Raw genomic sequence first — 21,027 nt, forward strand, 5'->3', positions numbered from 1 at the left:
TGACATTTCCCCCTATCAAGCAGCGCACACAGACAGAGGAGGCTGGCATCTCATTAATCTGGCCCTGCCAACAGAAGCTCAATTAAAGGTCCATCTTGTGTGAAGAGCATATTTCACCTGTGCTATATCTGCTCTTATAAACAAAAGGCTCTTTTTTTTTATCGTCTTTATCGAGACATAAAAACTTCCCTTCCTTTTATGAAGTACAGCCGTGGAGTGAGAACATTAACGCCTCTGCACTACAACCTCATATTACAAATAATTAAAATTCAGTAGCTCCAGCTGCTGATTAAAGATGCAAGAAAAAAATCAGGATGTTGAACACATCATTTCTCAATCTCTAGCACATAATTACTTAGAAAACAGCTGAATACGCGCCGATTTCTTCCCCTCTCTCTGCTCTTCAGATAATTTCGCCCTAAACACAGAACATGATGATTCAATTTCAAACCGTCCAATAGCAGCAGTCGGGGGAACAAGTCCCCGAACGCTGCAGAGCAAAAGTGCCCAAATTACAAGCCATTGATTTCCAGTAGGGTGGCTTTTCACTGGTAGATACTCTGCATGTAAACTACACGACGGCCATAAAACACGAGGAAATAGATTGAGGGAAAAGAGCTGAGATGCAGGATGGCTTCACCTGCAGTTTATGTCAAACAGAAAGGAAGAGCTTCGCATGGCTGCCTACTCAATTAACCCCTGTGATAGAGGCTCCGTAATGAACAACAGCACCATTACGCAGCGCCCGAATGGCACTTCACCCTAGTGGCCCCCTGAAAAAAAAAAAAGACAATGCCACTGTTGGTGCTTCTCTGCTGCATCGACACACTAACAGAAGGCTTTAGATGTTGGGGATATCAGCATGATCAGGAATTAAACAGGGACAGGGCGATTAGTGGAGCTGATGTTGTTTAACCCTTAAATAATTGCACATTGTACACATTTAAGTCGCATTGAACTCATTTTAAAATACTAAAACTGCGCTTGTAATTACGTCAACGAGTCCAGGGCGCAACCAGTAATGGTTCCCATTAGAGATGAATGACGGAACAGTTATCTCCCATTTCAACTGAGTGGAGGAAGTGGAAGAGCTCGGACACAGGTTTTAGTCGCTGAGGTTGGCGCTGACCTTGCTGATGATGTAGATGAGGTCTCCTCTCTGGAAGGCCAGCTCGTCCGGCTCGTCCGCCGGGCAGTCCCACAAACCCTGGTAGTAGTTAGCGTAATCTGATGACCACGCTGAGAAGAGACGACGTGCACGAGATTAAACAAAAAGGAAGCAGACAGAGTTCTTAAGTTTTGAAGCAAAGATGGATGCTGGACATGTTTAGCGTTATGAGCAGGAGACTGTGACGAGGTTCTGACCTGGTTTGTTGTTTTTATCGCCGCTCTCGTCTGCCGGATCTGGAAAATCCTCGTCTGAACAAACAGGACAGAAAAAACGATGCGTGTTAATCGACATTTCCTCATGTCTGCTTGAATGTTCTGCAGCAGGAAGCTTTTTAACATCACAACCAAAATATTTGATTTACAACATTTAATAAGAAAAATTATTGTGGAAAAAGAATAAAACACGTTTAATGCTTCTCTACCATTCCTATGAAATGTTTAATAAACATTTTTATTCTTCATGGTTTTATTTTGTCACGTTGTGTTTCGCTCTCTTATGTCTTTTTATTTGTTGTTGTTTTTGTACCACTGCAGTAAATCACATTTCCCTCCCAGGGACACTAAAGGTCTGAACTGACACTATTCAACTAAAGATTAATTAATTGATCATGATATCAGATTTTTAAGCTTCCATAAGTTTGCAGTACAAATCGAACACTTTGATGCAAAAAACAAAACAAAACAATAGAATCCTCGGCCTTCAGTATTTGGTGTTTCTTGAAGGATTGCAGTCAGACTCTGTGCTGTGGATGTATTTGTGTTTAGTATACAGTGTTCTCTCTCGTCTCCTCGCTGCAGCTTTGATTTAAAATATGACTGACAGTCTGTCGTTCTCTCACGCTTTGGTACTTTTCAATACGGGACTCATGTAAAAAAAAGTACATATCACGTTTTATTTTCCGCACATATCACGAGACAAAACAAGCGACATGAAGGAGCAAAAAGAAGAAAAAGATAATGAAATGGATCATCAGTCAATCTGTGATCCGTCTGTGCAGGACAGAAGGCGTTTATCTTTCTCTAAACGGCTCAACTCTTCGCTTATGATCAATTAGTTCTTATCAAGCAGAGGCAGCAAGGCAGGAAAAGTTTACGACGAAGGAGGTTGTGTCGAAGGCGTGCAGCGGGGGCGGACGTGTCATCGACTGCGGGGCGTGTCACCCGGTGGTCTGAGAGGTGACACGGTGATACGCCTGCCCTCTGTCTCCCACATCCATCCTTTACAGGAGCGGGCTGACAGCCACGCCACAACCCGGCAACACTATCCACCTCCGAGCAGGACCTGCGCCTCTGCTTCCAGGAAGACCGGGCCGGACGACACGCACACACACACACACACACACACACACACAGCGTATCCACATGCATATCTGTTATCAATTTTTGTTGGTGTGCAGAAAATACAAATATGTGAAGGATCTTTTTTGGGGGGGTTTTCGCACGTCCTTCATCATCGACATTTTCAGATGCATTCATCACTAAACAAATCAAAATCCTTAAAAACAAAATCAAGAAGGTTATTTTTGTTTTTTTTACGGATTAACCATGAAAGAAAAATGTTTTGTGTATTTTAACTAAACGGAAAGATATTCCAGATTTGTTTGCAAATGGTCCAAACGAATGCTGCACAGGAGGAGCATCCTTCAGACGAGAGGCCGCCGCCACGGGCCGATGGTTTCTATATCAAGGTGATTTAATTTTATAGTCAATAAAATCAGTCATCAGCAGCAGAGCCGATACCACCGGCGCTCTGCAATCTGCCCACAACCGAGCCGTGTTTGGAGTTCTGCTCTGACTAAACTGTGGGAGCTCATCAGAGAGAAAATGATGCTTCGACGTCGTTTCTTCATCCAAAACGTGCACAATGTGAGCGAAGACGAGGCTGAAATATTCTCCTGGTAACGAATGAAAAACGACCTCGGCTTGTAAAACTTTCGCAATGAAAAAACGGGGTTGAAAGGACATACAGCGATGGCCTAATACATGCACAAAGATTCAAACACAGGCAGGCCTTCTGATCAATAAAAATAACGATTAAAGTCGTGTAACTTAACAGCGTCTAATCACAGTGCAGAGGCTGTAAGTGGGCAAAGAGAGCAGCAGAATGATTGATAAGTGAAGGGGTGAGAAAGTGAACGAAAGAACCCGTCATTCGATATGCCATCTGTGGTCAGGGTCTGTACCTCTTCCCAGATGGCTTTGAACGCCGACGTGACAGTCTGAAGACTGATCTCCCTCTCACCACTGATTTTGGCAAAGGTAATGTACTCAGTGAGTGAAACAGAATCTTGATGTATCTTATTTAATAGAAGGAGTGATGGACGACGGCCCGGAGAAGATCAGATCACCTCTTTTGTCCTTCTCGGGATCTTGTAGCCACGCCGACCCACAGGGGCTGCCCCCCCCCCCCCTCTGTAGACTCACACGCACTGACTCTGTCGTCTCATTTAAACTCTCATTTCTATTAAATGACATTAAGAGCTGCAGGACTATTTTAAGCCCGGAGAGATGCTGTTTTTTTGTTTTTTTTTACTTCCTTTCAGCCAAATTGCTGTTGCTAGGTGATTTTAGCCAAAACTCTGCTTAGTGGATTGAATTGTAGGCTATTTGTTGCCTGGCAACATCAGCTAATTGGACCTTGTATGACAGAGCTTTGGGAAAAAAACAACAACAAGGCTCTCACTGATTTCAACAACACAAGTGTTTCTCACTCAGGGAGATAAGATGGGAGAGCAGAGGAAGCTGATTTTCTGGCTGCCCGGCGTTTCTCTGCAGCAGCCACCTCGGCCCTGACAAGCTTATTAGTGTTGCTTGATTTAAAATGGGTGATCAGTCTGGGTGTTGTGTGGCGATAGGGAGGCACCTGGCAACACACACTTCAGAGCTACTGGAGATCTTCACTGATATTTCTTGTTGCAAAAATCCCCTTGGGCTCGGGTGTGTGAGGCTACTGTGTCTATTTGTCTGACTGAGTATCATGAGTTTGTGTGTGTGTGTGTGTGTGTGTGTGTGTGTCCACATCTTCGTACCTGGCAACACCTCGTAGATGTCCTCATCCTCCTCATCGACCTCCCCCGCTTCCTGCCCTCCTCCTTGTCTGTCGCTGTGGTGCGAGGCCGGGCCAGCACCGGCCAACCCTTCAATGTCATCATAGGTCTCCTCCTCTTCCTCCTCCTCCTCGTCATCGTCGACGGGGATGAAGCTGGAGCTGAGATCTATGGGGGATATGGAGAGTGTTGGGCGGCGTTAGCGTTAAGATGGAGCACAGCGTGGCACAAAAGACACACACATACATTAAAGAGTAAAGTGAGAGAAATGGTCGGAGCATCCTGAATGCACAACAGGAAAATGTGACTAATAGCAGCAGTCACAAGCACTGCAGGCTCCAGTTCTGGCTGTAAATAACAATTATTTCATGATCTTTTTAAGTGTTTATAATTTATTTTGATCCAGTAATTCATTCCTGAGTCAGAAATACTGAAGAAAAAAACAAGTATCACATTCTCATGAAGCCTGATAGAGTCCTCTTCTTTTCATGAACATTTTCAGTTAGGGCTCTTAAATGGTTTCTCTGGTGATTCTTTCAGTTGTTGTCTTTGTCCTGATGTTGTTTGTTGTGCGTATGAATTGATCAGGTGGCACGGGATCAGGTCAGGTTGGCTGTAAGTTTGTTTGATGTCCATCATGACACACAGGTTTCAAAACAGAGAAAATAAAACGACAAAATCGTGATTAAAAAAATAAATAAAAAAGCTAAACGACTCATGGTTCCACCAATCAGATAAATTGATTAAAAACAAAAATATATTATGTCTTCGGCAGGGTAAAAATAATTTTTGGTCATAAATAAATAAATATTTGTGCAAACATGTCTACATCTTGTTCAGTGACAGCAGCAGGAACACAGATGTTTTTAAATCTCTTTGTTCTGCAACTTGAGATTAAAAGGAGGATAAATAAAGTGTTATAATCTAATATAATTAGAATAAGAGAAACAGGATTTAAACAATGTCAAATCGGGTCCAGAATAAAGGCTAAATATTTTTTTTTTCTCTTTGGAGGATTTTTCTGTCATGATTAGTGTCGGAGACGAAACCAGGGAAATTGACGTCTTGTATTAAGAGGAAACCAGCTGAGAGTATCAAGAATCAACTAGAGTGATGTGTAAAAGAAGAATAACCTCTATAAGGCTGCAGGCTGCAGAGTCTATCATATTAAACATTATGGTCAGCTTTAGATGCAGTATGGTAAAAAATGTCAGCAAAGTCTATTATTTGTAGTTTGAGTTGTGAGACAAGTTTAAACATGTACTTGTTATGTGGCTAATATCAAACAAAGGCAGAAGCTAAAAATAGATTTTTTTTGCATCGTGTTCTCTGAGGAAAGTCCCAACAATGAAAGTGCAAAAAGAAGGGGAAAAAGCCTTGTGGATTGTGTGTTGTTCAGAGGCTAAGGAGGGTAAGTAATGACCTACATGTTCTGGATCAGACTGTGTTTGGTAGTAAAAAAACCAGGCTGGGAGGAAGTAAGACAAACTGCAGAGTGTCTGTTACTTCCCGCAAATCAGTGGCCCGGGCCGAGCCCATTTTAGAGTAGAGCAGGCACGAGTGCTCGCTCAGATGGAGGAGCCGTCTCATTGCAGGCGACTGGCCGCTGTAACACGGGGTATCAGGTCGTCCGCCGTGCAGCAGCGGCCGAGCAGAAATCAATGTCACTGGAGGATAACCAGAACAGCTACCAATCAATTTCCTGTAAGCTGGAATTTGGTAGGAGGGTTAGGGGAGGAGTGGTGGAGGGAGGGAGGGAGGGAGGGGGGGGCTACGTGATTGTGCACATGACATGGTGGGTGACATGTCGAATGAGGAGATTCAGGACTCGGCTGTGAGGTTAGTGATGGATCAGGTGGTTTTCCTCTGAGTCAGAGATGATAAAGGGCTCCCTTTCATTTCTGACCTTTCTCCCCCCCCCCTCCTCGCAAACACAAACTTCAAGCAGAAAAAAAGAAGCAGCTTTTAAAGAAGTCGACTTGAGTCAATTGTAGTAAGAAAGAAACTACGGGGCGGGGCATTAAACCTGATAATGAGCTTCTGAAAGCTGCACATGCAACACAAATAAAAAAATAAAAAAATAAAAAAATAAAAAAAGGAGACGCTTTCTTACCTCGAAGAACAAAATTGATTTGGTCCACCCATTCCCTGGCCTCTTGAGGACTGCTGGCGGTGAACTGGTGAGGAAGAGTGGCAATAAACTCGCAATTATCATCACATCTAACGCTGCACGGATATAAAAGTGATTTTTAATCCAGGACACAAAAAAAACAAACTCTCCTACCAGCTGTCAAATACGCCCCCTTTTTTTTTTTTTTTTTTAAAAGAGTAGCATCCATTCGATCTCTGAAGTCTCTCTCAGATATTTAATGTAGACCTTTAAATCTGAAGGCCCCACAAACATGAATGAAATGTTGGGATGAGAGAGAGAGAGCGAGAGAGGGAGAGAGAGAGAGAGAGAGAGAGAGAGAGAGAGAGGGGATGACATGCAGCAAAGAGCAGAGGTCGGATTCAAACCCCCGGCTGCTGCGATGAGGACTATAAGTACATGAAGCACACGATATACACGCCAGGCTATCAGGCGCCACTCTGTTAGAAATACTTAAAGGCTGGTTGTGGTGATGCAGACCTGGAAAGCTCGCCGCCCAGGAGCAAAGAGCTCAAAGCAGGAATTTCTTTTGGAGTCTTTCCTCAGGTTTGTCACCAGCTGCACTCTGTAGTCGTTGATGTAAAACGAGCCTTTCTGCTGCTTATCTGCAGGGAGGAAGTGCACATGTGGTATGATGGATCTGATTCGCTCCACGGAGCCGTGTTGTTTCTCTACGTTTCAAAACAAACCTTTGTCACTCCCAAAGTAGTAGAAGACAGAATTGTTCAGAACGCACCATCTCTTCTGCCACTCGGAGCCGAAGAAGCTGTGATCTGGGGAAAGACGTGATCAATGAAAGAAAGAAAGAAAGAAGAGGAGTCGCATGAGCAGTCTTCTGTCACAGATATTTTCTAATCCATTAGAATATTGGTCGGTGTTTGAATGCTGCTGTACCTCTTCGTTTCTTCTCCAAGTAGCCTTGCTTTAAGACGTTGCTGAGGTCCTGGACGGACACAGGGCCGATGTCACCAAACACTGTGCAAGAAAGAAGAGCTTATTTGTCTCTAAAAATCTTTGCAATCATAAGAAAAAAAATGTCAGAACCACAAGTCCAAAAAATCAAACTGATAGAAAAGAGAGAAAATCAGCAAATCTGTCCTATCAGAAGCAAACAGCAGAGAATGAATAGAGAGAATTTGCTTTTTTTCTTGATTAATCAGTTTCTGACAATCGATCGATTGTTTCAGCACTTATGTCCCATAATGTGCACCTTTTTCATTCCAACACACACACACACACACACACACACACACACACACACAAACACCATGCATACACAAGTCTCCAGCCCTGTGCGGCTCAGATACATCCCTGCAATGCTTTAAGAAACTGGGGATCGATACATTTCCAGTGCTGCTGAGCGCTGCAGTCCATTCATCAGCTAACATTGCACTTTTAATGGGAGGAACCTTCCTGTGGAAATTCAAACAACTCTCTTCAATCTGCAAAGTCAAATGTTAAAGATGAGAGAGAAGCGGCTTAAGTTAATTAGTGCAGTTATCAGACAATGCAGCTCACATGGTTTTTGTGCTGGAGAGAGGTTTTACACTGTCACAGGATCTGGTTGGTTCATGTTGTTAATATAATGAATTCTTTCCAACAGTAAACAAATTCCATCAATTTCCATGTGTGCTTCGATTTAGATATGTGTCGATTCTCTGGCATCCCGCTAACCATGACCAAGCAGATTATTTAGCAGTAAACTGTTACTGCTTGTTTCTGACATTTCCCCTCACTCACACACACTCACACACACACACACACACACACACACACACAAGCACTCTCTACTCTGTTGCATTTTTTTCTAACCACAAACAATGTAAAGTAGTTTAATTGTTATAATTTGACTTCACAGCTGGACGGCTGGGCACAACACTGAGGAGTTATGTCAACCAGCTGTTCTATGTTTCCATCAGTTTAAAAGTTCAAAGAAGGGATTTTTTTTTTTTTAGGCTTTTTACCATCAGAGGGAAACATGTAAAGCTGACCCATGAACAACCCCTCCGAGGCTCAACTTCTGCCCTCCGCTTCCTCAGAGGAGTACCTGGCTTTCCCAATGTGTCAAAAACAAAGCTGGCCTGAGCCTGAGTTCATCCGTCAGCAGGCTTCAGCCTCGCACACAGAAAAGAAACACAAAGAGGAGAGCAGGAACCGCCTTGTTAGTCTGCAAAACAGGAACAATTTAAAGACCATTTAAGTAGTCAGTGGTGACACCAGTCCACTGATGGCACATCCCCCTCAGAGAGGATGTTTAATAACTGCTGGAGAAACCAATCATGTCATGACACGGCTTGTTTAAACAGAGCGGGTCCGCCAACATGACACAAGCAGGGACCTCTTTCACATTCATAAAAATCAGACACATGACCAGGCCTCCCGTCTTCAAAGCTGTTGCTTCATTAGCACGTTTTTGAAAACATGCTACCTCTGTCGTTTTATTGATCGCTAGTATTGTGGTGGCATTCAAACATCTAAAAGGCGACCGGAGGGAATCTGAAGAAGAACATCCACAGAAAGCTGATGATATGAAAAACATGAGAGAGAGAGAGAGAGAGAGAGAGAGAGAGAGAGAGAGAGAGAGAGAGAGAGAGAGAGAGCTGTCTTAATTGCACAGATATGTTCCTAATGTATTTGTGCATTTTACACAGTCTGCAGCTCATTAAAGTGTGGGTGGCTCGGACTTGTTGCCATGGTATTGCAACAGCTATCTCTATCGTTGGACGTTAACTAGTGTTGTGAAATGTTTCGAAGTTGTTTTCTGGAGTCTAATCTCGGCACATATTGAAGTTTGACATTGGATTTTGCTCGGCTAACTCTCTGAGATTTAAGCCGACACCAGTCCAGCCTGTGAGCCTTTAACCCTACACGGCTTCAGCTCGGGGTCCTGACGGATGAGCGGGTCAATCCAGAGCAGAGCCCCAGACACCTCGCTGCTCTAACACGCTCACATATCACCGGCCTGCCTTTGTGGATGGACTGACCGGTGACACTATAAATACACAGGTGCTAAGGACTGTTTTGTCAGAGAGAAGCTGATTCAGTTCATCATAACAAACAGCGATCATCACGCTCCCCCACCTCATCTATCCGCCGGCAGTCCGTCCATTTTATTTCTGTCCCCGGGCCTGCTTCCCTGTTGCGGCCCACTTCTAATCCCCTCATCCGTCTGCTCACCTCGCTCTTCATTTATCTCTAAAGGTCGAGCCCGGCTAATAGATGAGGAGGTGCAGAATCAACACGGGATCACTCCGATCTGCTCGAGTCAATAAATATTACACATTCATGCGTGCTTAACGCTCTGACGCCGGACGACCTGACCTCACTTCAACAACCAAACACACCGTGGTGGAACATGTACGCTACGCTTTCTTCCACAGGGTAGCAGCACAGCCTCAAAGCATGATGCTGCCCCCCCCTCCCAAAAAAAAACAAAAGGAGAACCTGATTGGTCGTGCTCTAACGAATGCCTCCTTTAATGAAAATTACACTCTAACACCTCTTTGGGACCCATGCAATTTTAAGAGGATATTCAGAGGTAATGTTATTTGAAAATAAGCCATTGAAGGCGTTAAAACAGCCTAACAACCATCATGGTGTTTGAATTTTGAGTTTGACTACAGGCACAGAGAGACACATTAATGCATCTAATTAAGCCCTCATCAAAATCGCAGACAGACGGCACTCTTTCATAAAAATCATAAATTGCGTTATCAATTATTCAGGGCAATGCCTCGACTTCATTTTCATCCCTTTCGCGTTTTAATTAGCACCATCCACAGCTTTGGTATTGACATTAATTTGATGGCAATTTATTGATATTTTAGCATAACCTATTTAGCTGAGTGCAATTACCCAACACAGAGAAGCAGACAGATGTGGTGTTCGAGCCGGTTTTGTAAATCAAGGTGAAGAGTTGCGAGGCGCCGCTAACTGAATCTAACAGCTCTCAGTGGTCATCAGGAGGGAAATATGTGAGTTACCCTCATCTCCAAATGGACGGAGATAATCAATAGAAATTGACCAGAGATATGTGTTTAATTGATCCTGACGTATGAACGTCTCCATGAGCACGCTGACCTGTAGGAGCTCTATTCTGTTGCCTCCATGAACTTGTTTAAAACTCGAATGAAGGGGGGGGGGGATGGGGGGGAGACACACAATGCATCTGAGCTGCCAGCGGTCTGCCAAAGCCGCACTCTCTCATTTGGTTATTCACACTCTCCCAGCATGGTGTTATGAGCTCAGCAGTTGATCCTGCAAGAAAAGGCTGATTTATGCTAGCATGACCAGAGGGAGTTAATGTATTCTCTCATTAAAATCCACTTTACTTAGGCTGAAAGTCAATCAAAGGCTGGAGAGAGAGTGAATCAAAATGAAGGGAAATGGTTGGGTGGGAGGACTAATACGTTACATTAGATCTAACGGTGGTCATAATGCAACAAAGACGTTACGAGAAAAACACAAAAAAATGTATATGGAAGGAGATGTTGATGATGCGGCAGAAGACGGAAAGCGAGCGGTCGCGTCGGCGTCTGTTCTGTGAGACGGCATCAATGGCGGGGTTCAGTCACAGCGGGGGAGCGCGTACTTCAACAGACAGGCAGGAACTGATACTGAACCCCCAGATCACCAAGCGTCCCGCTTATCCAGCTACACGAAGACACAAAAAACGGTCTTATTATTTCTGGTTGAATCCATTTTCTCCTTTTTGTATTTTTTTTTATTTTTTGTACATAATTGACATGTATGTTGCACATGCAGAATCTTGTAAAGACACAAAAATAAAAAATAATCTAAAATATGCATCTTAATCTGTCAGGGTTGGAAATCCGCCCTCGCCACATACGGGTATTCTTTTGCAGAGACGGCTGCATTTGCTCCACTCACCGGTGGCGTGTAAATAAAAGTAATGTAACAGAGTGATTTTAAAACCATGAATTGCTTATTTCGCCTGTCAGTCGAGGTTCATTTGCAGCTAAATGAGTTTGACTTTGAGGACATGGCTGCAATGTAAAAGAAACACATAAACTAAAACAAACGTCAGTGAAACATTTCCTCTCCAAAACTCGACCACTTCTTGAATCCTGTAAACCTGCCGGTTAAAATGTGGCAGCAAAAAAGTTAATTTCCAACCCAGAAGTCTGTCCATCAAATCTGTTCAGTCTGAACTCTGTGTGCGTCTGACGGCTAATATTGGTTTCAAATGTGCAAACTTTATTCGCATCATGTATTCATGTGTCCCGTGTGCACAAAAAAATCAGCTCGTGACGTTGTTTAAAATATTTGTAGTCATTTGTGATGTTTGATGTATCTGGTATGATTGTCGTAAGCAGCGCTGCAAATGTTGATCATTTTCATCACGGGTTAATCTGACGATTTATTCCCTTTATACGATGAAAACAGCCCATTACTAGCTCCTCAAGCTCCAGTGTTTTTATTTTAGTCATTTATTTATTTTATTACAGAAAAATCTAATAATTCTGACAGTTCCACGGTAGAGTGTCACTTTGTTACGCAGGTAAATATCTGCATACGGTCGAGTTCTTGTCTTTCTTTAACCTTCAGGGACGTCAAATTTTCATCCTGTGAGTTTTGTCATTGGCTTCTTTTTCATAAACTGTCTGTTGACACCTTTCAAACTGAAAGTCACATTGAAATGAAGGTTGTTTTTTTTATACTTCACGTCAGTGTCAGGATCCTCTGCATGCTCGTAACCTGAGTCTGGAGAAAGTGTGAACGCTGAAATAAAAAGGTGTTTACTCTTCATGACAACATTCAGCAGTGTGGTTTGGTTGTCTGCTCCGTCCTGTGATAGAGAAATAAAACTGTTCACAGCGTCGAGACGCGATGAACATTTTATGTGGCAGTCGGAAAAAAAAAGAGAAAAAAACGAGTTTGTAGAAAAGCTGTCTTTGATTTCACATCTACAAGAGACATCAGTTTCATCTGGATTTTAATCTGTGTGACAAATACAGTGAAAGGAAAAAAGGAATCCGCTCATAAGGATGGATCTGACGCAGTCAAAGGGCCACAGAGAGGAGATCACAAAAGAAGCTTTCGACTCAGAATTAAACTACGGACACCCACAAAGTCGGCCTTGTGGGAGGAAAACCCCGTGATGAAAAAATGTCCCTCTAATTTAAGAGCTTATTGTAAATATCAAATAGTAAAAAGGTCTGTGAATGTAAATACTTCCTCAGGCAACATCTGGCAAATCAATACTACACCGATGTTGTTTTGTGCGCGCTCTCCGTCATCCCTCCTTTTATTTATCCAGAGGGAAACTACAAAGTACTGCCGGCATAATCTGCGAGGAAATGCATCGGTTTACACAGCGGCCGCTTTACGAGATTAACGGCCGCATTTAAAGAAGGGAGAAAAGGTGACCACCCTCGCGGCACAGGTAGAAATCAAAAGCAGCCACTTCTCATATGTTTTCTTTCTCTTCTGCTTAGTCCTTGAGCACGGGGGGGCTCTCACGGCGCTTTTTCGACGCAAGAGGTATTGCATTGAATGCAGCATCAGGGGGCAGGACCTGACCCCTGCGTGAACTCTGCTGATGAGGTGAAACAGAAGGCAGAGAGAGGCTCCCTGGCCCTGAGGGGGCTGCAGGAGGAGGAATGCTGCTGACTCTACAGACCGAGCAACCAGACCGCAATCCTCTTCGATACTGTCCTTGATTAGGAAAAAGGATTCACTCGGTGCACCTTCACCCACCCGGTGCTTAATCAGCGCGCGGCCCGAGCTAAATTGATACATTTTTCCTCATTACAGTAGAAGGCCTCTGCTGCGCGTCCCTCCAGCGAGGCGGCCGTCAGAAGGGAGGAGAGACTGAGAGGCACTGAGGTTAAGGGCAGATTGTCTCCTCTGGCCTCCCATCCTCCCCCTGATTTGATTAGGACTTCAGTCATCGATACATAAACCGTGTTTAGGACCTCCTAATGCATGTGTTTGAACCAAAGAAAACATGCAGTGCATTATATCAAGCTGCATGACGTCTGTATTGCCGTCTAATAATGTTTAATGGCACCAGGGAATTAATGCAAGATTGATTCAGGATTTTTTTTTCTTCTTTCGGATCAGGGATGTCAATCAGGTTAGACAAGACGTCTCCGACTCTGAGTTGAAATAAAAGCTTTACAGCCGACGAAGAACAAATAACTTTTCAAGCACACGCTGATGACCAGGTCCATTTTATTTAAATTACAGTTTAGGATTTCTCATCATTGAAGAGCAGAGCATTCCTCTCGTGGATTGTCCGACTCACTCAGTTAAACTTGACACAGTCTGAAAGAAATAAAAACATATACACTTCTGTGCCTCTTTAAAGAAGAGCTGTGAAGTCGTCCCAGGCTCCGTTTTGCTCTTTTTCTACACTCAAACATCTCAGGCCGGGCCACCGTAAAAGACACTAAGGGGCTAAATTTACTATGTGACATCGGCTCCCCCCTGGGCAGCCATAAGCCGCGTATACAGCGACCCTGAATTTCCCTTTTCTAGATTTACTACCACTATTCAAATGCTTAACTGCGGATACAATGATCCTCTAATCGCTGGGGATGGTTTTCAGCTGCTTCACTGACACAGACACGGGGAAAAAGACGGAGTAAGAATATAAATACCAACAATGGAGGAGTTGGGGCCCACAGGAGAGCCTGCATATCTGTGATAAAACCCGATATAACGCAGAGAACGAGCGAGCCTGGAGGGAGGAACACTCAGAGAAAATCAACACCCTCGCCCTCTGAATGTTCATTTATTGCAACTTTAAAACACTTCTGTTATTTCCACTAAAACTACTTAAATGTGATTTTTATAAATACTGGAGAATAAATGTTTGCGAGGGCCGTGTTATGATGCTGCGCTTCCTGAGCAGTATCTCACGTCTATTACCTTTTCATACAACTGCTCATTTTCTTTTTTTTTTTCTTTTTTTTATGGCCTCTGATGTTACATATTCTGCCGATAAACAATTATATATGACACCATAATTTTTCTGGACGCCGCCATAAATCATTCAAGTGTGGTGGCAACAGGTGACGAGGAAATATTTTGATCCTGTCGTCAAATAGAAGAAGAAAAGCTGATAAAAAACACGGCCATGTTTTCAGACCGATGCAGATCAATTTTAATCAAATTAATTTTTTCATATATTAATGTGTAAATTTAAAGATCTGTAAATCATCTCTGTGATTTATTGATTTGATCTTTAAGCAGATGTTGATCACATCTTTTGAAAAAAATAATGAGGAAATAGTTTTATAATTTTCTCTCTTTTGGTAACAAATTAGAAAATTATAAAGATCTTTTTTTTTTTACATTTTTACTCAAAGAAAAATTTATGTTTTTTTTTTTTTTTCAAATAGCTGCAAAAAATAAACAAAGTATTTGCAATGTGACTGTGCATATTATTCAAATTTAAACTTATCACTCTATGCAGACTGCTTCACTTTACAAACTCTCCACCTCGTGAAATTAAACCATCTGTTACATAATAATACACATTTTATTATTATTATGTTTATCTCATGTTTGCACTGCCAACCCCTGCAGTTTAGTCTCATGTTAGGCGTTACTAACTTTGTGTTTATAGTTGATATTTAATTTTGAGTTCAGGTCATTTAAGTCAAATTTCTCGTGTGTGTGTGTGTGTGTGTGTGTGTGTGTGTGTGTGTGTGTGTGTGTGTGTGAGCACACCTGGACAATAAATCAGACTTCATTTAAGCTGCTCAGCCGTATAATTCGTTAAATTATTTACTACTTTATTTAAATATCAGCTTCTAAGAAAAAAATAAAGTTGGTATCTCATTTTTAACAGTAATTATTTGTTCTTAATGATATTTTAACTTTTCAATATTTTTTTGTTTTGGTGAATTTAATAATGATTTAGTCACAAAATAAACCAGAAACAAAAGCTCAAGAATTAACATTTTGACTTGAGACGAAAACTGTAAATCTTCTGTGCCAGTAGCTGCTGCGTTTCAAACTGATTTGAAAATGTAGAAATGAACTCATAAAAAACAAATAAAAATAATGATTATTTATTTTTCAACTGTTTTCTAATTTATTTTCTACGTGACATAAACTGCAAAACTGAAAACTGAAGACATAAAGCAAAACCCCCTGAAGTTAAAAATCAATAATTTGAATGTGTATTTAAGCCTGGTTTTAATTCAAAGATCATCCATTAACTGTGTTTTAACCACAATGACAGGAATTTAATTCTCTGAATACGTTTTTAAATCCGTCTGATTACAGTTTGTTTGAGTTCCTTCACTAGAGAAGCTTTCCCCATTCGACCGACGTCTGATTCTACTTCTTTGAGATGCGCTCACTTAAAAAAAAAAAACAAAGGGTCACGTTTAATCAATGCTGGGAAAATTGAGGATTCTTACAGCAGCGCCCTGTCCCACTTGGCACACACACTCAGTGCGGCAGACTTTTTTCCAGCCATGCAGAGCTCCCAGTGCAAAGAGAGATGCATCCCCAACATCCTGGAATAACTCCACAAGGGCATGTTAATGACCTTAAAGTGCTACATTAAAGCAACAATTAAACCGAGGGATCCCAGAGGCATCGGGAGCCGCCGTGTCACTGTCTGTGTACAGGCCAACACATCTCTCCCATCTCCATTTATTTCCCTAAGAAATCAGCGGGGCCACCTGGGCTTGGCATTGAAACTTCATTCATCTCCAGAAATGGATTCCAGTGGAGGGCAAAATCAAATTCTCATTTGCAAGGCAGGGAGAGAAAGAGAGGGAGTGAATGCAGGAGGTACCTGGGAACGCTAACCTCTGGGTGAACCCGCCGCATCTGATAGTTTTGCTATTTGTCTGTGACATTGACAGCTCCGGGGGAGATTAGGAGCCACCCTGCCCCAGCTTCCCACTTTGCATTCTGCCTATGTGCCTCTTTACAGATGGACTGCTGCACATTTACCTTGGCTTGTTTTCCCTGGGTTTCAACACGGCGCCACACCAGAGGCAACGGAGGGATGTAATTATATGCAGTGCAACAATAAAACAAAGCAAATGAGCGAAGAGCTGCATCAAAGGGCTTACAAACCAGGAGGATGCAAAAAAAAAAAAAAAAAAAAACTACACGGTGTGGCTTTTGGTGGGGGTGAGGCCGGAGATGAGAGTGATGGATGCCCTTCGGTTAAATACGTCCAAATCCCCCCTTCAAGCCGCTCTCTTCTTGCCAGGCCGTGTGAGTGAGTGTGTGAGGGAGAGTGTACAAGATTAATAGTGTAAACAGCGAGGCAGAGAGAGAAAGGCAGCCGGCAAAGAGAGCGAGAGAGAGGAGAGAGAGAGAGAGAGAGAGAGAGAGAGAGAGAGAGAGAAGACTATCAGCATCTGCAGCAGCACAGTAGGGGAATAGGGTGAACTTTTGAACCCTGGTGGCAAGCAGTCGCAGCGATGCACAGAGCCTGCTCCTGCCTCGTAATGTGTGTGTGTGTATGTGTGTATGTATGTGTGTGTGTGTGTGTGTGTGTGTGTGTGTGTTTCTAGAAAAGCACACTAAGAGAGTAGAGGAGAGCAGAGTGGAGGAGAATGAGGAAGCAAAGAGGTCATTAACATATCCCTCGCTTCCTTGCAAACTAGCAGCAGCAATCCAAATGTCATGAAATCCATACAGCAATGAACGCGGTGAAGAATGAATCTGCAGGCAGACACTCCGACAGAGAGCTACAGTAGATAGCGATCGCAAAGTCCAGAGAAACTTTGTGACTGAAGGGCGATCTGCGACAGGAGAGACAATCATTCACACGTCCCTGGACCGAGTGCAGACGGGTCGCAGGTTGCCCAAGCGAGAGGTCGAAGGTCAAAAGTTCAGTATGTGGGCAGACAGCACGACTACAGGCAAACAGTGTGCACAAAGTGTGTTCATGCACGTAACCAAAACACTACCCGGATGCTTCTTACAAAAAGGACAAACCTGTGCTGCACTTTTTAAAAGATTTGGTTTTTTTCTTGTGATTTCATGTGTCCCCCATGTGAAGCCTCCACAGATCCCCCCCCCCCCCCCTGTCTGTGACTCAATTTGACTTCAAACACACACCAGGGCCAGTTGGCGTTTTAAATATTGCTGATTAAGCCCCTAATGAAGCATAAATCCGTCAGCTGGCATCGTTTTTCCCAATTCCACCGGCCAAGACACCCGGGCAATGCAACCCCCAAAGCACTTCACTTAATATAGCTTTTTCCAGCTGTAGCCAAAATTTAAGATTTAATATTCTATTTTCCTGCAGCTTGTAATAATGTTTTAGCGTGCATTGGGTCCTGTTATTCAAATGAGAAACAGGCAACGGCGAGACATAACTTTAAATTGGTTATCCCTCAGCATTCTATTGAAAGTAATTGGTTGAGGAAATTGGCCCGACGCAGTAATCACCGCCATGAGTCCTGCATTTTAAAACAGGCCTGCACAACAGGACACACGCTCAAGTCATATTTTAAGAGCAAACACGCCCAAGTTTCAGCTTCTCCGCCGAAACAAACGCAGCTCATATCGTGTCATCTGACAGATAATTGAACATTTTAAAACAAGGAAGATAATACAGCTCCAGCAAAGTGAGCAGAAGTTTTTATTTGTTTCAGTTTGAGTAACGTTTGAAGCAAAGACTCCTGTTCTTATTTTAAACGTGTTCCCCGTCCCCTGACAGAAAAGGTTATTTTTTTTAATCATGGATGAAACATTACATGAGAGAATCTCATCATCCACGTCGGAGTTACGCTGAATCGGCCGACATTTATCCCACACTTTAATCGTACAAAACAAATATGTGGTGGAATAATCAATAAAATCATCAACAGAAAAATCCACATGACCATCAGTTAAAGCCCTAAAAGAAATGTTCACAGTGATTATTTATCCACACTGTGCCAAATAATGAACTGACTGATGGTGAAAATGTTTTAAAGTATAATTTAAAAAGTTGTCTTTTGCCTTGATACCTTTTTTTTACAGGTCACAATAAATTATCACCAGGACATTTATTATGCATCTAAAATGATTTAATCAAATATTCCTTATAATTTAAAGTCAATTATCCGACTTTGTTCTAAATCTTGTCCCTTCATCGCCTGACAAAAAACAGAACATAAAAAGACAGAAGAGCTCTGTTTTGTTTTTAAATTCTTCAGATCCACACCTGGGCAAATGTGGACTTCATGGCACATCATAAGAGAAGCATTACTATCACTGAGAGGAAGAGGGAGTCTTATATCGAAGGCATCATCTCTCCTGCAAGCCTCCTGAAACAAAGCTCTTCCTGCAGCGCTCCGTCATCGCTGCAGCTTCCGAGCAAACATCCCCGAGCGCCCGGCGGCGCTCCCCGATCACAGGAAAACAAACAGGCCATTTCAACTTCGTAAACTTGACCTGCAAACAGCATGACAGGGCTAAAAGCCCCACATCTCCTGCTGTCTCCTGGGGTCTGTTTCTGTGTGTGTGTGCTCGTCATAGAGAGAAATTAAGTGCATATATTTGCTCATGTATGCACACTGCACAGAAATGGCAACGAGAGTGTGTGATGGAAGGAGTGAAACAAAAAAATCCTAAAAATGTGTGCGCGAGCTGCAAATAGCGGAGGAGAGTCAGAGAGAGGTGGAAGGTGCTGAAGGGGGCAGACGAGGCCGGGGTGAGGCTGCAGGCGCGGTCAGGTCACCGGTACGGTCGGCGGGTGAAACTCAGTTCACATTACCATGCAGACACCCAGGCTAACAATGGAGGCTCCATCTGTTCCTGTCAGCCATTACAAATCTGGTGTCACCCAGTCCGCTGAAGACAACAGGCCACCGCATCTAATCAAACGGCACAGGCTCCTCCTGCGTGTAAAAGCAGCCATCGACTTCACACTCACTCACTCTCTGGTTAGGGAACAGAGAGCAGCGAAGGCAGGCAGTCGATTACCACGGATAATACATCCTCCGAGTCACAAAGTCCCTTTTGTGTACAGTAGGCTCAAATAAAATGATACAATTAAACTAAAAGGAAGAAAAAAACGCCATTTTCTACCTTCTCCGTACAACTCAACGCTTTTCACTGAATCCCTAAATTATCATCATTTTTGCGACAAAGGTATTGTGCTGATTCTTAAATTAAAAAGAGCGAAAAAGGAAATTCAAATAAACCCCCGATCGTCAACCGTAGAGGATTGTTCCTCTGAAAATTGCCACTGATTTCATTTAGTAGTCGTGCCATTATTTCCCACACACACACACACACACACACACACACACTCCCTCTTCTATTGAAACAGACCGCCCAGCAGAAAAGTGCGAGCCATTTCTTTCAAGCGGCGGTGAACAGAGAATGAACTCTGAACTCTGCGTGCCCTTTTCAGCGAGGACACAGGCCATTCACTACGCTAACACGCTCGCAGTCGCCGTGCAATAAAAAAAGAAACGACACACGGCCGGGAGGTGGGAGTTTTTCTTACACAATCAAAATGTTATGATAATTGATCCCAGAAGGAAATGTTGGTGTTTTAATTGTGAATATTCAAAGCAACAAAATGCAAACGGCAGAAAATATGAGGTTTGGTTGAGCTGCATAATCATCTATTTCTCACATTTAACAGAGACAATATAAAAGCTTTAACAACGATGGCGTTCAGTAACAGACGGCATTGTTTGTGGTTGGGTGTGTTACCATAATAGCCTTAAGGGGAATTTTTTTTTTAAGCATTTTACGTTTGATTTTGTGTTTTGGCCCGAGGAAATCTCAATTTGTTTTATTCTGAAATGAAAAGAAAAAAAGAAAAAAAAGAAAAGAATCATCATCATGGTGAATCTTCTTCACCATCTGCCGTGATTTGTTCTCTTTATTTTTCTAAAGTTGCAGAAAAAAAACAGTTACTCTTCTGTGGGCAGCCGACGCAACACTTCATTATCCCGCTTTCCAAATAAGAAGATCGGTTTTTGACTGAATCCAGCTGGCACCGACGCCCTGACAACAGGTTCCTTTTTCTTCTTATTGGGAAATTCTTAATGATTCCAGCTCTACCACGGGAAGAAAAGAGATTTAGAAAAAAAAAAAATGGCGTGGGCTAGAGATGGGCACCCAAGGCAGCCAGGTCAATAATGCCCACCTGCGGCATGTCACGTCGAGGGCTAATAGCTGGAGCAAAGAGTCAGAAATACAAAATATCTAAACGGGAGGGAGCGCAAGTCTGAGAAAGGAAGACAGAGAGAAAGATTGATACAGGGAGAGAGGGATGTACCACACATGGCCCCTCAGGTACAGTGTTGTATTTCAAACCCCGGTTGTGAAAGAATAGAGGGGCTCGGGCTCAATCAATCACTGCATTAGCCCGCAGCTACAAAGACTCCTCTCTGTGTGGGCCGCCTCCATGCCTCCCACAGTCCACACATACAACTCAAAGCGAAAGATCACCATCTGATGATCCGCCACTGGAGGGAGCTCTAGGTCCCCATTCGGCCCTTTGTGAACCACCAGCCAAGCCACCTTTTTCTCAAGCATGCGTGTGAGTACCTGCAAGCCTGAGGAGGAGAGAGAGAGAGAGAGAGAGAGAGAGAGAGAGAGAGAGAGAGAGAGAGAGGAGGAGTCGCTGATGTCACCAGAGCAGGAAAGCAAGGTAGGAGGCCAGCAGGGGGGGGGGGGGGGGGGATTTCACAGATGTGCTCTGTTTTT

General features: G+C 43.1%; 1 protein-coding gene across 4 annotated transcripts in view; it reads right to left on the bottom strand.

Moving 5' to 3' along the window:
* Positions 1–21,027, bottom strand: part of skap1 (src kinase associated phosphoprotein 1) — a 34,517-nt gene that overhangs the window by 8,187 nt on the left and 5,303 nt on the right. For all 4 annotated transcript variants that reach the window (XM_079333833.1, XM_079333831.1, XM_079333832.1 and 1 more), the window contains exons 7-13: positions 7,261–7,341; positions 7,056–7,139; positions 6,847–6,971; positions 6,331–6,394; positions 4,200–4,385; positions 1,366–1,419; positions 1,130–1,239 (exon numbers count right to left, since the gene is read on the bottom strand). In XM_079333833.1, coding sequence (XP_079189959.1) covers positions 1,130–1,239; positions 1,366–1,419; positions 4,200–4,385; positions 6,331–6,394; positions 6,847–6,971; positions 7,056–7,139; positions 7,261–7,341 — 704 coding nt within the window. The remainder of the gene's footprint in view (positions 1–1,129; positions 1,240–1,365; positions 1,420–4,199; positions 4,386–6,330; positions 6,395–6,846; positions 6,972–7,055; positions 7,140–7,260; positions 7,342–21,027) is intronic.

Source organism: Symphodus melops (assembly GCF_947650265.1).
Source record: "Symphodus melops genome assembly, chromosome: 21".
Classification (NCBI taxonomy): Eukaryota; Metazoa; Chordata; class Actinopteri; order Labriformes; family Labridae; genus Symphodus; species Symphodus melops.